General features: G+C 38.4%; 1 protein-coding gene across 1 annotated transcript; it reads right to left on the bottom strand.

The window, feature by feature from the left end:
• Nucleotides 1-204: 204 nt before the first annotated feature.
• hacd2 (3-hydroxyacyl-CoA dehydratase 2) lies at nt 205-11,956 on the bottom strand. The gene is made up of 7 exons (XM_005814043.2): nt 11,752-11,956; nt 9,233-9,350; nt 8,783-8,801; nt 7,960-8,048; nt 7,275-7,396; nt 3,250-3,428; nt 205-886 (listed from the first exon to the last, which is right to left on the bottom strand). The coding sequence occupies exons 1-7, from the start codon at nt 11,874-11,876 to the stop codon at nt 804-806; spliced, it is 735 nt and encodes a 244-aa protein (XP_005814100.1). The 5' UTR covers nt 11,877-11,956; the 3' UTR covers nt 205-803.
• Between the last annotated feature and the right edge of the window lie 1,093 nt (nt 11,957-13,049).

Below are 13,049 nucleotides of genomic sequence, written 5' to 3'. Positions count from 1 at the left end.
CATCACAACAATGGCCAGCCGCGTGGTGATCCATCACATGAAATCCTCCCAAAATGTATAGAAAAAATTTCTCCTTGGCACAAAGTAAAGCATGTACTTTAGCAAGACACTGTAAGCCAAACGAAAACAAAACAAACAGCCACAAAGTTAAAATAATAATAATAAAGCAAAAAAAAAAAAAAAAGACCAAGCATGCAGGCATGGGATGGAATGGAAAAAAAGGTTTATTGAGCTAAATGTGGAATGCAGCCAAACATTTCAATAAATTACACAAAATGGAAATCATCAACCTACAGACACCAACTTTTAGTGCAAGGCTCCAACTTATTCTTTCTATATTACAGTAGCCTAAAGCAAACCACATGGGGATCAAAGAAAATAAATGAATAAATAAACGCCAGCGGGAGGTGAGAATCCGGATCAACTCTCCACTTCGGTGTCGTTTATTAGGAGGTCAAAGGTCGTATTAGTGTATCATTCTGTTCAGACTAGCTTTGTCCAAGCTCTGTTCAATGCTCACAGAGCAGCTCCTCATTTCTTTAAACTTCAATGTAATCACAATTTGTTCATAAATATGCAAAAAACAAAAAATAAAAAAAAGGTTTATCCAGAATGTCTGTATGACTCACTTACATTGCTGTAAAAATTGAAATTATTAAAATTATGGATGATAGGATGATCTACGAGGCAGGGTGGGAGGGGGGTCAGTTTTGGCAGTTTGAAAACTAAAAACACTGTTTTGTTCTTTATGGGATGTTTTGGTTGCTTTCCTCTCGTGTGAGCCGATCTGAGCGCTGCACAGCTCACTCCACTTTGCTGTAGTCGTCTGCGTGGCCCAGCACCTTCTTCCTCTGCCGCATCATGTGGAAGTACAGCTGGGGAAAGACTGAGGGGAGAGGCGTCGTTATGGCCAACGCAGGGCAAATGAGTGAATTTGAAGAAAAAGCTAACTTCTTGAACTGAGAGGAGATTTCCAGCATCTACAGTAACTTTGCAGATGAGCAGAAGAGGCAACGACCGCAACGAAATGCAAAAACTCGATCGCAGGAGGAAAAATAAAAAGATCGCCAGTTATCCGACAGAGTTATGATTATCACGAGGCCTGCCGACGACGACACTGGACGATAAATTGTCTCACGTTATCACGATAAACGGTAACTTTGTTTTGAGAACATTTTCAAGTGAAGTAATGATAATGGCAGAATAATGCAAAAACACATTCTCAATATGCTTTAAATTCTAATGAACATTTAACACGAGAATCAGAAGACATTTCAAATATCCAAATTGAATAAACAAAACATCGGAAAAACAACAAATTATGAATTTTCTGTAAACAGAATTGTCCTTCAAAAAAAGGGCTGGTTGAGACTAATGCACCAGGCTGGAGATATTTGTCGTTAAGTTTTTGGCACAGAGAAAGGAAAAGGATAAATCTTGCGAGTAGAAATTATTGACCTTGTTTTAATTTATCATGCGATTGACACATCCCCTTTACTTACATTTGAATGAATATTTAATACCAGTATAATTTTCCAGAAAAACTCATTTGAACATAATATAACCGAAATAGAAAATACAAGCGATTGAGGTTTATTTAAAGATCCCTTAACTTAAAGCCACAGCACTATAATTTAATTCTAAAAGAAAAAGAAAAAAAACTATCGCCGTTTATTATTCTGCCAGGAAACTTTGGCATTTAGGGTGATTGCAGCTCTAAATGTGTAAACAGGGCTCCCTACACAAACAGTTCTCCCAGGAAGCACACAGCGTGCCACAATATACTTTCAAACCTGCTCAGGAAACACTACAGCCTTTACTGCTACCATGGCAATCATTAATACCAATAATCATTTTGTCTCAACTATATAAAAAAAAGTTTCTTTTGCTTTGATTTTAAACTGAGCAAAAGCACAACACTGCATTCTGGGAAATGTGTCCTATCTCATAATCTCTTTGCTTTAGGAGTGTAAACGTTTTCTAATTGTGACACCCAACCCAACTTCCTGCGTTGCTCATAAAACGAAAATATTTGTCAGGTCTAAAAATGTGTATTTTTAGACTTTATCCCCCATCAATTTGATAGCGGTATTCAACTCGGTATGTTTATTCATCCATACTTTTTTCTTTTTCAGGCGACAGCAATTTCGTGTTTATACTTTAAAATTGAACCAACAAAGAATTAAAAATTTGGAACAGTGAGTCTGAAATCACAACTTAGAATCAGGGACTAATGCAAAACTTAAACAACTTTCATTTAAAATTTCAGAAACAAGATGGATCTAGTGATTTATATGATAAGTGCTCCTGCAATAGAACGTAGTAATACATTTCATAGAGTCAACCATGTTCAGAGAAAGAGGTAGTACTGGTGTGTGAGTGTTTCTCATAGGGATGCACTGATCCACTTTTTTCACTCCCGGTACCGATACAGACATCTGAGGTTTAGTATTAGCTGATATCATCCGATACATAAAAACAGTGCTGAACTGACTCAAGGCATTTCTTTTTTCTAAACACAAATGTACTAAATTACAAACTTTTTTGGTCAGGCATGTAAAGAACAACACAGTATAACAACCAATGTAAAATAAATAATAAAGAAACTAATAACAATAGGCTGACTACACTGGTCAAACTGCAACAAACCTTTCAAATTGGTCAGAAAGTGCAATTAGGAATTCTAAATACAATGTAAAACAAATAATAAAGCATGTCGTCACTCAGAGCACAAAGCATAGAATTACACTGAATAGATCTGCCCTCAGGGATAGGGGCACATTGTCACTGACACCTGATCTAGAATTTTTTTTATTCTAAGTTGTTTCTACTATTGTTTAAAAATTAGATTTTTCTCATTATATGAGGTTTGAAAACCACTTGCTTGAGGTATTGGACTCTCCAGCTACCAATCAATTAGGATCTGATGGTAAACCCACTCCACATAAATTGATCATTTTTCAAAACTCCCAAAAACAGCAACCCGTTTTTTAAATTGGTATTCATCGGATTTACATATAAATTTCACACTGCAGCAGCTATTTACGCATTCGCTACATCTTTGTTCTCCAAATCATCACTTCATCTCGGTAAGAAGAACTCAAAAGGCCTGACGCTTCGAAAACCGAAAAATACGTTCTTCCTATTTTGTTTTTCCTTATGGGTTTAGAACTTGAGAACAACAAAACATATTTATGCCGTGACAAAACGGTAATAAAAAATACAAACAAACTGTGCTCGTTTACTCACGGGGAATGTAGGAGATCATGACGAGGATGAGGAAGGTGTAGTAGTCGAAGGAGAAGTTGTACTTGTTGGGGAGGGTGACGGAGTACAGGCCCGTCTTCTGCACGTACGGCAGAGCCGCATAGATGGTCAGCAGTTCTCCGCTCACTCCCATCGGATACAGAACGATGAAAAAGGTGTACCTGCAGGGAGAGATTCCAGACAGAAAAAGGCACGGGGAAATAAGTAATCCATCTCAATACTTTATTATTGACTGCTCCTGCAACGAGGGAGTGAGAGGTGGGCGGCATCACTGCGCTGTAGGAGAGGAGCGGCGTTGTAGGTTTGAACAGAGAAAAAAAAAAAAAGTGTTTTCAAAACTTGTAGCTAAGGCTAGAAATACCAGATTGTTTTATCTGGTGAGATAAAAATAAAAAAAACCGAACGTGTGCTTTGGATTCAATTCTCTAAGAATGACTTAAGGTCAACCAAAGGGAACAAAAACGAATATTTAAATTGGCGATTTAAAAAAAATGCGGTTTAGAGCTAATACAGGAGAATGAAGAAAGAATAAACCAACTGTAATGATGCATATTATTACCTCATAGGAATCAATTAACACTAATAAGTAGATTAAAAAAAAACAAGGAATGCAAAGCTGCTTCTGGAAGCTTTAATATTTTAAAAAATCCAGTGATCAGTTAATTTTCACACCATGTGAAGAAAAACTAGTGCAGATGTGAAATGAATTATGAGCGGTATGCTGCGCTTTCTTTCTACTCCAGAGAGAGAAAAAGAAAAAAAACAAACATTAAAAAGTAAAACTTCAGCAACCTCCCCTTTAATCCAGCACCTCCAACCCCAAAACTGTCCACTCCTGATGCTGAACGTTTCACAGACGTGCAAACCAATTTTCTGTCTCTTAGGGGGCGATTCAAACTGAAACTCGAATACCAATATAGCAGCGGCCTCATTTGCTACCTAGCAACAAAGACCGCAGGGAGGGAGGCACTTAACGACTGTTGCCTTGGTTGTAGACGCAGAAAAATCCTGCTGGCCAGATAGAGACGTCCATTTTCATTGTGGAAACACATACGAGGATTTGTGTTTGACAATTTGATTCACATGGATGCTACTGTGTACTGCTGCTCTACGGTGACATATAGAGTGTTGCTGAAGCCTTTTCAATAATGAGGACGGCATTGATAGATGTTATTTTTACTGTGTAGATTTTTTTTTGTTTCCTTTTAAAACTTCTATGTATTTTTTTGTTGATGTTTTATTTGACAGACCAACACAAAGTTTTTTGAAGTGGGAAGAAAACTGTACTTTTTTTTTTTGGATCCTAGCATTCATGTGTACTCATCCTTTCTGAGGCAATACTTTGTGAAGCTACTGTATATTTTGAGGCATCGCTTTACAATTTTTGCACATCTACAGATTGAAAGTTTTGACCAGCTTCTTTGCAAACTAAAATAACGGTGGGAAATCTAAATAGACCAAAAAGTAAAAATAAGTGCTGCTGCCTTGTTATTACAGCGGTCACACATAACAAGAGGGTAATTGGGGTAGTAAGAGATCTAGACAAAACATCCGAAATCTACATGATCACAGCCATAGTCTGTTGGCTTTGTCCTCCAACTCTGAGCAGGGAAAGCAATCCTTACAATTTACAACACTGCACACCAAAAACTGTGCAGTTTTTGGTGTGCTAGAAACCCAGGCAGGAAGCTTTGGGGCTTCCTACCTTCAAATTGTCATACTAAAAAAAATTTTCAGAACAGTTATTTCAGTGAAAGGCTTTAAACCTGAACACATATAGAGTCGTTTGTCGGTAGAACTAAGTGTGCAAGGCTGCCTGGTCCGTGGCACAACATTAAAAACACCAAAACAAAAACAGAGAGGACTCCCAGCTAGCACTAAAGTCTGCTATTTGGGAAAGTTAAGGTTCCTCGTTCAGCTGGAGCGATGGGAAAGAGAGAAAGTTGGAGCAAGCCAAATGTGGTTATTGCAAGCCGACTTCAAATTTACACACATTTTCTTTGCATTTTGGGTGGATTTCCTTTAGAACTGTATGATTTGAGTCAAACTTTCTGAGTATTCTTCCATGAACTTCTTGCTGGTCTGTTTCACACACACTGGTACTAAAAGGTTTCACAATATAAAAAAAGGTTTAGGAATCTTAAAGCTCCGAATAAAGTCTACCTGCAACTACAATCAAAAAAACCTTGAAGCCCTCTTTTCATACAATTATGACTCAGGGGCAAACAATCCCGTCATTCGTTACAGTGATCTTGAACAATAGCTCTCCTGGCTTTCTGAAGGTCAACAATTTGAATGTTTGGTTCTTTAATAACAAAGAATTGAGGGGAACCTTAATACTTTACCACAGTAGATTTTAGAGGGTTTTTTTGTCTCAATATGACACTTGTGAAGTGGCGCTATATAAAAACTAAGTTGAATTTTTTTGGTTATGTAGTCATCTGATGATGAATAGAAATAAGACGTATCAGAGATGCGTCAGGGTGGGACTAATTTTGAATTAAACTGAATTACAACACCAAAAAGGACAAAAAGATTTACTATACTAAATATGGAATTGCGTGTTTCTAATCACAAATCAAATTAATTTGCGTTATAACCGTCTTAATCTACTGTAGCAGTGATAGCAGTTAGATCATGATACATATTTTTGTTTAAAATGTGTGTTAGCACAGTGGCACCATTAAACTGTGGTATATTTCTCATGCTTTTCAAACAGTGAGAACGTTTACCAAGCGCACTTTCAGAGATCTATGAGTAACAATATCTATAACTACAGCAAAGCTCCTCTAGTCCTTTAATGGCTATGGAAATGTTCTTTTTCTTTCTTTACACATTAAATTTTATAGCATCAAAGTGAAGTTTCAGCTAAATCTCCTTGCCTAATGCAGACTGAGAGTTGACAGCACTGGATTCTCACTGACCAGTTCATAACTGGTGTCTTCTGTGTCTCACTGGTGCAGCTGAGACTTATATCTAGGTGTCAAAGCACACTGAGCAGGACGACGCTCAGTGTGCTTTGTCCCCCATTGCTCCTTATGTGCTCAATGTCCTGTGCGACTAAAACGCTGCTTAGATAAACTGTGCAAATATATAACAGGAAGCACTACATGAGTGGGTGCACAGATAGGTGCACGAAAAACACATTGTAAAGCTATTAATAGAACTTAGCATCATACTGGGCTTTACTGAACTGTTCGTACACCTCGAAGAAGATGTCTTTTTAAAAGGCAATTGGTTGTATCCGATTATAATGTAACCAAGTGTGAAAAAAAAAAATCTGAGGTTGTGTTTCCCGCAGTGCATTATAAGCTTGGCGGGCCACCAGGTTTTACTTGCTCCCCCACCAGACTGAGCATTGTTTTGATTATTTTCTGATGCACCAGGAACAATAGCTGTGTTTCCATTGATCATGTAACTGAGCAATTTGCCATTTCGAAAATACATTTATTTAATGGAAACATGTCAATTTCGGAACAAATTCTCGTTTTGTAATCAAAAGTTTTGGCAATTGGATGAGGTGGGGATTTGTTCGCAAAACTGCAATGGAAACACTTATAGCATCACACGAGACACATGATCAACAGCTGGATGTTAAGACAAGAAAACAACAACAGGAAGTGGTAAGACGATGTTTTTTAATCGCGTGAACAAACTCATTTTAATTGCGTTTCTTATTTAATGGGAACACAGCATATGCAAAATTGTGTTTCTTCTCCCAAAATATTGACAAAATTTTGCACACATTTGTAATGGAAACACAGCTAGTGATGGTAAAGACGGCTTAAGCCAGGTTTATAGTTGACACAATGAATTGGGTGCAAGAGGATGCGCACCAATTGTGCCATTCCTGCACCTTGGCCTGATCCATTATGATTTCCAAATTATGGTGCTTGCTCATGCACCTCCAAATTTTTTTATCTAAAAATGTGATGGGCCACCTACCACTGGGCTTAGCAGGTTTTCTGGGGGGAAACCCTGAACTGATTAGTAGAGAAATGCTTTACCTTGCCCACTTGATGAGGTACGGCAGATGATTAAGGAGGCTGAATGTGTAGAAAGAGTAGCGGATGATCTCTGTGACGGTCCAGGCTGTGACGAACAGCAGCACACTGTCCTCACTTTGCACCTACACACACATGCAAAAGACGATGGATGGAGGACAAGGTGACAGAGGGGCTTGCATTATGCTTTGTTCTGCTGTGAAAATCTTCTAAACGTTGTCAACCAAGGACCATGCCGTTTGTTTCGGATGCTTTAGGATCAGATCACACTGCAGGCTTGTTGACATTTTCTTTGGATATTAGGTTATAACCGAAGCAAATATAATGTTAGACAGATAGCCACACTTTATCTCAATAACACTATGAATATTCTCACAGGCACTTGCACAAGAGAGAGAAGTAAGAGCTCAAGAAAATGTCAGTAAAACAGCCACACTTAGAGAATAAAAGATAGGAGTTACACAACATAAATTATTCTGGATATCTAACAGATTCATTCCTTAAGTCTTCCAGCAAAGCCCTCTATTTTTACTCACACACGTACTTTCCTCCAATCTATGAACAGGGCAAAAAGTACATCATCTGGTCATCTTTGAACATCAATGTTTAAAGACATGTAAAATACAATTTCAACAATGACAAGTTAATTTAGCTTACTGGGTAATAGATGTAAATGAAGTCAATATACCTCTCTGACGCTGTGAGTGACGGCCCAAGTGAGAAAGACCCGAGACATGACCTGGAACCCCGTCAGGACCACAGAGGACGGCACGATTCCTGAAATTAGGATCAAGACCAAACTTTAAATGCTTTATGCTCCACCGCAACAGAAACTGGGTCTCAGCAGGACTTTTGTGGCATTTTCAGAATCCTATCATCTGCTGTCCCGCCCCCAAGTTGGACAAATACAGTTAATATTTACAAAGAAGCCAATTATTAGATGTTGAAAAACCTTAGTTCAAACAACTCTGATCTGACTGAAATAAATTCAATCCCAAAAATGGCCTTGTGTACAGAAACTGTTCATCCATACTCAAAATGTGACAGTGTAGAATTAGCCATTTGCTTCGAGTTCAGCTGCAAAGGATTATTTACAATGGGAAAGGTCAGCTAGCTTAAAAATACAGGTAATGGATGGCAGTACCTGTAATGTAAGTGACATTTAGGTGAAAATATTTTCTGATCGAACTGCTTAGATCGCTCAAAATCCTGAAGGTCATAAAGTAGTTAGAAACATATGAATGCACCAATCAAAAGGGCAGAGGTCGTAATTGGCCAAATGTTTCTTGACTGGTTGCGAGCGGTCAATCTTTTCCCAACTCATTAAAAGCAGAACAATGAAGAACTCGCACTAATTTTGCGCTATAAACCCATTGAGAGCTTCTACTTTGACTGACTTGTTTATTAATAAAGTTTGTTTTGATCTTAAAAGTCGCTTCCTACTCCTCGCCTTAAACGGCGTGTTCACAGACAGCAGTGGCAGAGAGGAGGAGGATTGCACAGACACTCACCTACAGCACAGTGCAGGACCTGGGAAATAAAGAGAGAATTGCTCAGTGTGTTTCTAGAGGTAAAGCACAAGGCTCAATGGTAACTATTTCCAACCATGTGGCACACAGCGCTACAGAACCTTGTCTGCTAAAATTTTCTAGCGTGCATTTTTGGCTGTGTGCCTTTAGCTCAGGGTTGTGAAGCACGCTGGGTTATCAGTCTGATATTTACCACAGGACATACCAAACAATCTAAAGATAACAGAAAACAAGGCACACCTTCACAAGCCTAATTGCTTTTTTCAACTCCTGAAACAGGAAACAGTTTGACTCAAAAAAATACACAACTGCCCCATTCGAAAAATAAAACAAAAAACATTTATGACTCAGAAACAGTGCGCCGACACAGCACTGGTACATCTTGCCTCGTATGAAAAGTCTAAGCTGTCTCGGTGTTCGTGTTTATCTAACCTCCAGAAGAGCTCCTGTCTGAAAGAACTTCAGCGGCTTCTCTATAGAGTAATAAAGGCCGTGGTAGCTTCCCCTGGCCAGGTAAGCTCGAACCAGACCCACCGCGATCACCAGCCACCTGGAAGCAGAAAGGAGGACAGAGTTACGCTTCAAAAATGTTACTTCTTTAATAAATGATGATCCTATCAGGTTAGCAGATCACTAGTGTCCAATTGAAGGAAGTTCAGTGCAAAGAACAATCCGGCTTGTGGTTCAATTTTGAAGAACTACAATGCAAACATGTCTTTAGTTGTAGAATTAAGCAGGTTTTGATGAGGCTTGGAGCGTTCACAGGTGTCAAATAATACCAGGGTTCTAAAAAGTCACAGCTGGCATTTTCAGTAACACCGTTTGAGTGGCTTAAAGTCATAATAACAAGAACTAGAGCAAAATATGTTTGCTTTAAATAAATAAAGCATAGAGTAATGCATGGATGACCTTCCCCAGCGTGACGGTTAAAACTGATATTATCGGAAATATTATTTTTGCTATTTTCTTAATTGTTTTTTCCAAGAGATCAATATCGGTAAATTCGATGATATGATTAAATGCAATGCTGTTTAGTGATATAAATCACACTTTTTTGAGTAACTGGCATCCTGAGGAAGCCTATTTCAAATGAGAATGTTTTTCAAGAACAATATTTGTGTTTGTGGCGCTCACAGACATACAATTACTAAAAAAAAAAAAGACATAAAACAAGTAGTTGTTTTTTTTAAAGTCCTAACCTGAACCGTATTGGGAAGCTGTGGCAAGGCTTTGACTGGATTCTTTTTCCTCCCTTAACCATAAACACCTTCATTTAAAAACTCCATTTTGTTTACCTTTGTTTGGTGCCTTTGACTAATATTTAAATCAGTTTGATGCGCAGAAAGTCGCATCAAGCCGACCAGGAAGAGGGCAAACACTTTTTCACACCACTGTATCAATGACATTTTCACATCTTTCTGAACACAGAGGCAGGCAAAAAGAGATTATTACTAAATAATTACTCTTTCACAGTGTGTGTTTGGCACAAATCTATCTGCCACGTCATCAAATTTAGACTTCTACACTACCAGAATTTCAGAATTTGCAAGTCTGAAATTCCAACATTTTTTTCCCACTACAAAAGCAGGCACTGTGTAGCAGTGCACCAGTACTGACTGGGGTAAATGTGACCGAACCAGTTGGAGCAGTGGGAAAACAACGCCCACTACGTCATTGTGCAACAGTTTAAAACAGTCAGAGCAATAAAAGGACACGTAGAGGGATTTATTAGCTCGTGCTGCTGGTCTGAGGTTATGAAATAATAGACTGGACTATTTAGGAAGCAACGTGCTGTACTCTTTACAAGCCTAACTATCCGAACTGAAGGCTGCTGTATTTTATTTCTGTTGCTGATTACATTCCCTTTAAATTCTCTGTCAAATGAGAAGTCAAATTATATTTGCCTACGTGTGTTTATAACTCATCTGTATAGTGTGCAGTTAAAGAGGCTGACCTTCAAACAGACAAGTATCTGATTGGTTGGCTGCTGTGGCCTCATCAAGCACCGCAAACAGTCCAACATCCACTATGCTTCAAATTCAGCTCAGTTAAAGAAAAATATGTAGGAGTTAAACTTATGTAAGGGTATCCCCCAGTGTATTATAAGCCTGGCGGGCCACCAGGCTTTACTTGTGCCCCCACCAGACTAAGCATTGCTTATTTACTTAAGTCTTTTTAAAATGTTTGCATTTTTAAAGACTTTATAGTTGGTGTTCAGGTATTAGTTTTCCAATCTTTTAATAACACACAATTATCAAGTGTTATTTTCAAATTTCTTGTCAACTTTAAACATATTTTAACTCAAAAGCACGACGGGCCGCTGGATGAATGACTGCCCTGTCACCCAACTGGGCTTAGCAAGTTTTCTGGGGGAAACCTGGTACGTAGAAACAGATTTAACTTTAAATACGTGTTGAGAAATATGACAGGATAAAGATTAGGGTGATGGAAAAGAGGCCTTACAACCTCAAAGACTCAGAGCTCATCAGGGAAAACCTTGATTGCTAGTGCCAATTAATCTCCACCATTCTTTTTTTTTTAAAGTAGATTTAATCTTCTAAAAGTGTATATTTATTAATAGTTCACTCAATGCACGTCTGCCTCTAAAGACAGGCATACGGCACAATGAGCAAACCCAGTGGAGACTCTTCACTCACACTCGACTGCTTGTCAGTCTGTTGCTCCTCTTATGTTAATCGCTGTAAGCTGTCGGAAGCCGTGCAAAAAAAAAAAAAAAAACATAATTTTTTTTAAAGTACATTCATAGAGCTTCATACGGTTTGTGTTTTTAAATCATAACCAGTATTTTTTTTTTTTAAACTGCTCTAAATTAGCATAGTGCACACGGTGAAATGTTATCTTATGGCCAGTCCTAATTTGCTAAACACAGCAAAAGCACGCTGCACAACGGCGACGGCAGCAGGTTAGCACGAGGAACCACGCTTACATACCCGGCTGTCATAACAACATTGTAAATAACCAGGTAGGCCGTGGCCAGGGCGCCCGGTCCTTTCTTCTTTTTCGGGGCCACATCGCCGTGGGCCGCTTTGCTGGTCCCCTGAGCAGCTGCCGACATGACTCCAACCCCCAAACGCTCTCTGTTCCTGCACGACGGCGGCTGTCAGCTTCACCGAGTCAGGAAGAGAGCAGGGGCTACTGCACCAAGCATCCACCTGAAGCAAGATTACCGCTACTCGCTACTTCCGGTTTTACTTTCACTCGCTGAGAAAGCGCGATTCTTGGACTTAAGTAATATTTTAATCAGATAGTTTATTTTTATTTGAGCTGTCTTTAGACGTTATTCATATTCACGGGAACAGAATGAGTGGCCATCAATGTCTTGCCTTGCATAAGACTCTTGTAGAAATAATGACAGAAAGAGACAGTACTTATCTTGAACAAATCCTTCATCTTGGACCCTTTTTCTGAGCGTTTAGGGTTCAGTAAACGAGAAGCGCGCCCCCTACTGTTTGTTAAAATCCCACTAGACTCCAGCTGATCTATTTTTCACATTTGTGCTTCTAAAACTCCAGACGTTTTTCTACTATATTCAATAAAGAAAAAATGTTGTTGATTATGCTTAGAATATGGACATTACATGCAGACACCCAACTCCCAAGTGATGAGGTGTACTGTAGGTCAAACTGAATAATACGAGAAACATTTGGGCAATAAATCGATGATGATATTTTATTGAGGAAAAGAAAATGTAAACAGTGATAATGGCAGGCTTTAAAATTCAACAAGACAAACAATAAATCGCCCGGGACTGTCGGGCAATATGCGATGCCATCATCTCTCATTTAGTTTTTGTACCAAATGAAGAACAGATTGCGACCAGTAGTGCAAACACAATATGCTTCTACTTTTTTATATATATATATTTTCAACAATGCCATATAATGCTCAAGGGAATTGTGTGTTTAATATATGGTAGTGTAAAATGCATAAAAATGTAAAAAAAAAACAAACAAACAAAAAAAAAAAACCTTGATGTTTAATAGAAATGTTTGCTATAATTATCAAAAGTGTTCAATACAGAAAACAATACAATAACAACATTTTGGTTCCAGCTCGAGTAGTGGTATGTAGAGTAGAGTCCTATGTACGGGGAACAGAAAACACAAAGCTCATGCTAACAATTGATAGTGATTTTTAAACTGATTGACTGAATGTAGCTTGTGAATTGAAAAATATCGTTGTGTTTTGACAAAATAATTTCATTTTGAGATCAATTGTCCGTGTTCTG

This window comes from Xiphophorus maculatus, chromosome 7, assembly GCF_002775205.1.
Source record: "Xiphophorus maculatus strain JP 163 A chromosome 7, X_maculatus-5.0-male, whole genome shotgun sequence".
NCBI classification, from domain to species: domain Eukaryota; kingdom Metazoa; phylum Chordata; class Actinopteri; order Cyprinodontiformes; family Poeciliidae; genus Xiphophorus; species Xiphophorus maculatus.
Note: the sequence above shows the minus strand (reverse complement) of the source record. Positions and strands in the feature narration are given on the sequence as shown.

Excerpts from the sequence above, each read along its gene's own strand:
- hacd2 (XM_005814043.2), bottom strand. The coding sequence starts at position 11,876 with ATGTCGGCAGCTGCTCAGGGGACCAGCAAAGCGGCCCACGGCGATGTG. Across the intron at positions 7,397-7,959 it reads TCACTCACAGCGTCAGAGAG|GTGCAAAGTGAGGACAGTGT; the intron begins GTATATTGACTT and ends ATGTGTGTGTAG. Across the intron at positions 887-3,249 it reads CATGATCTCCTACATTCCCC|TCTTTCCCCAGCTGTACTTC; the intron begins GTGAGTAAACGA and ends CTCTCCCCTCAG.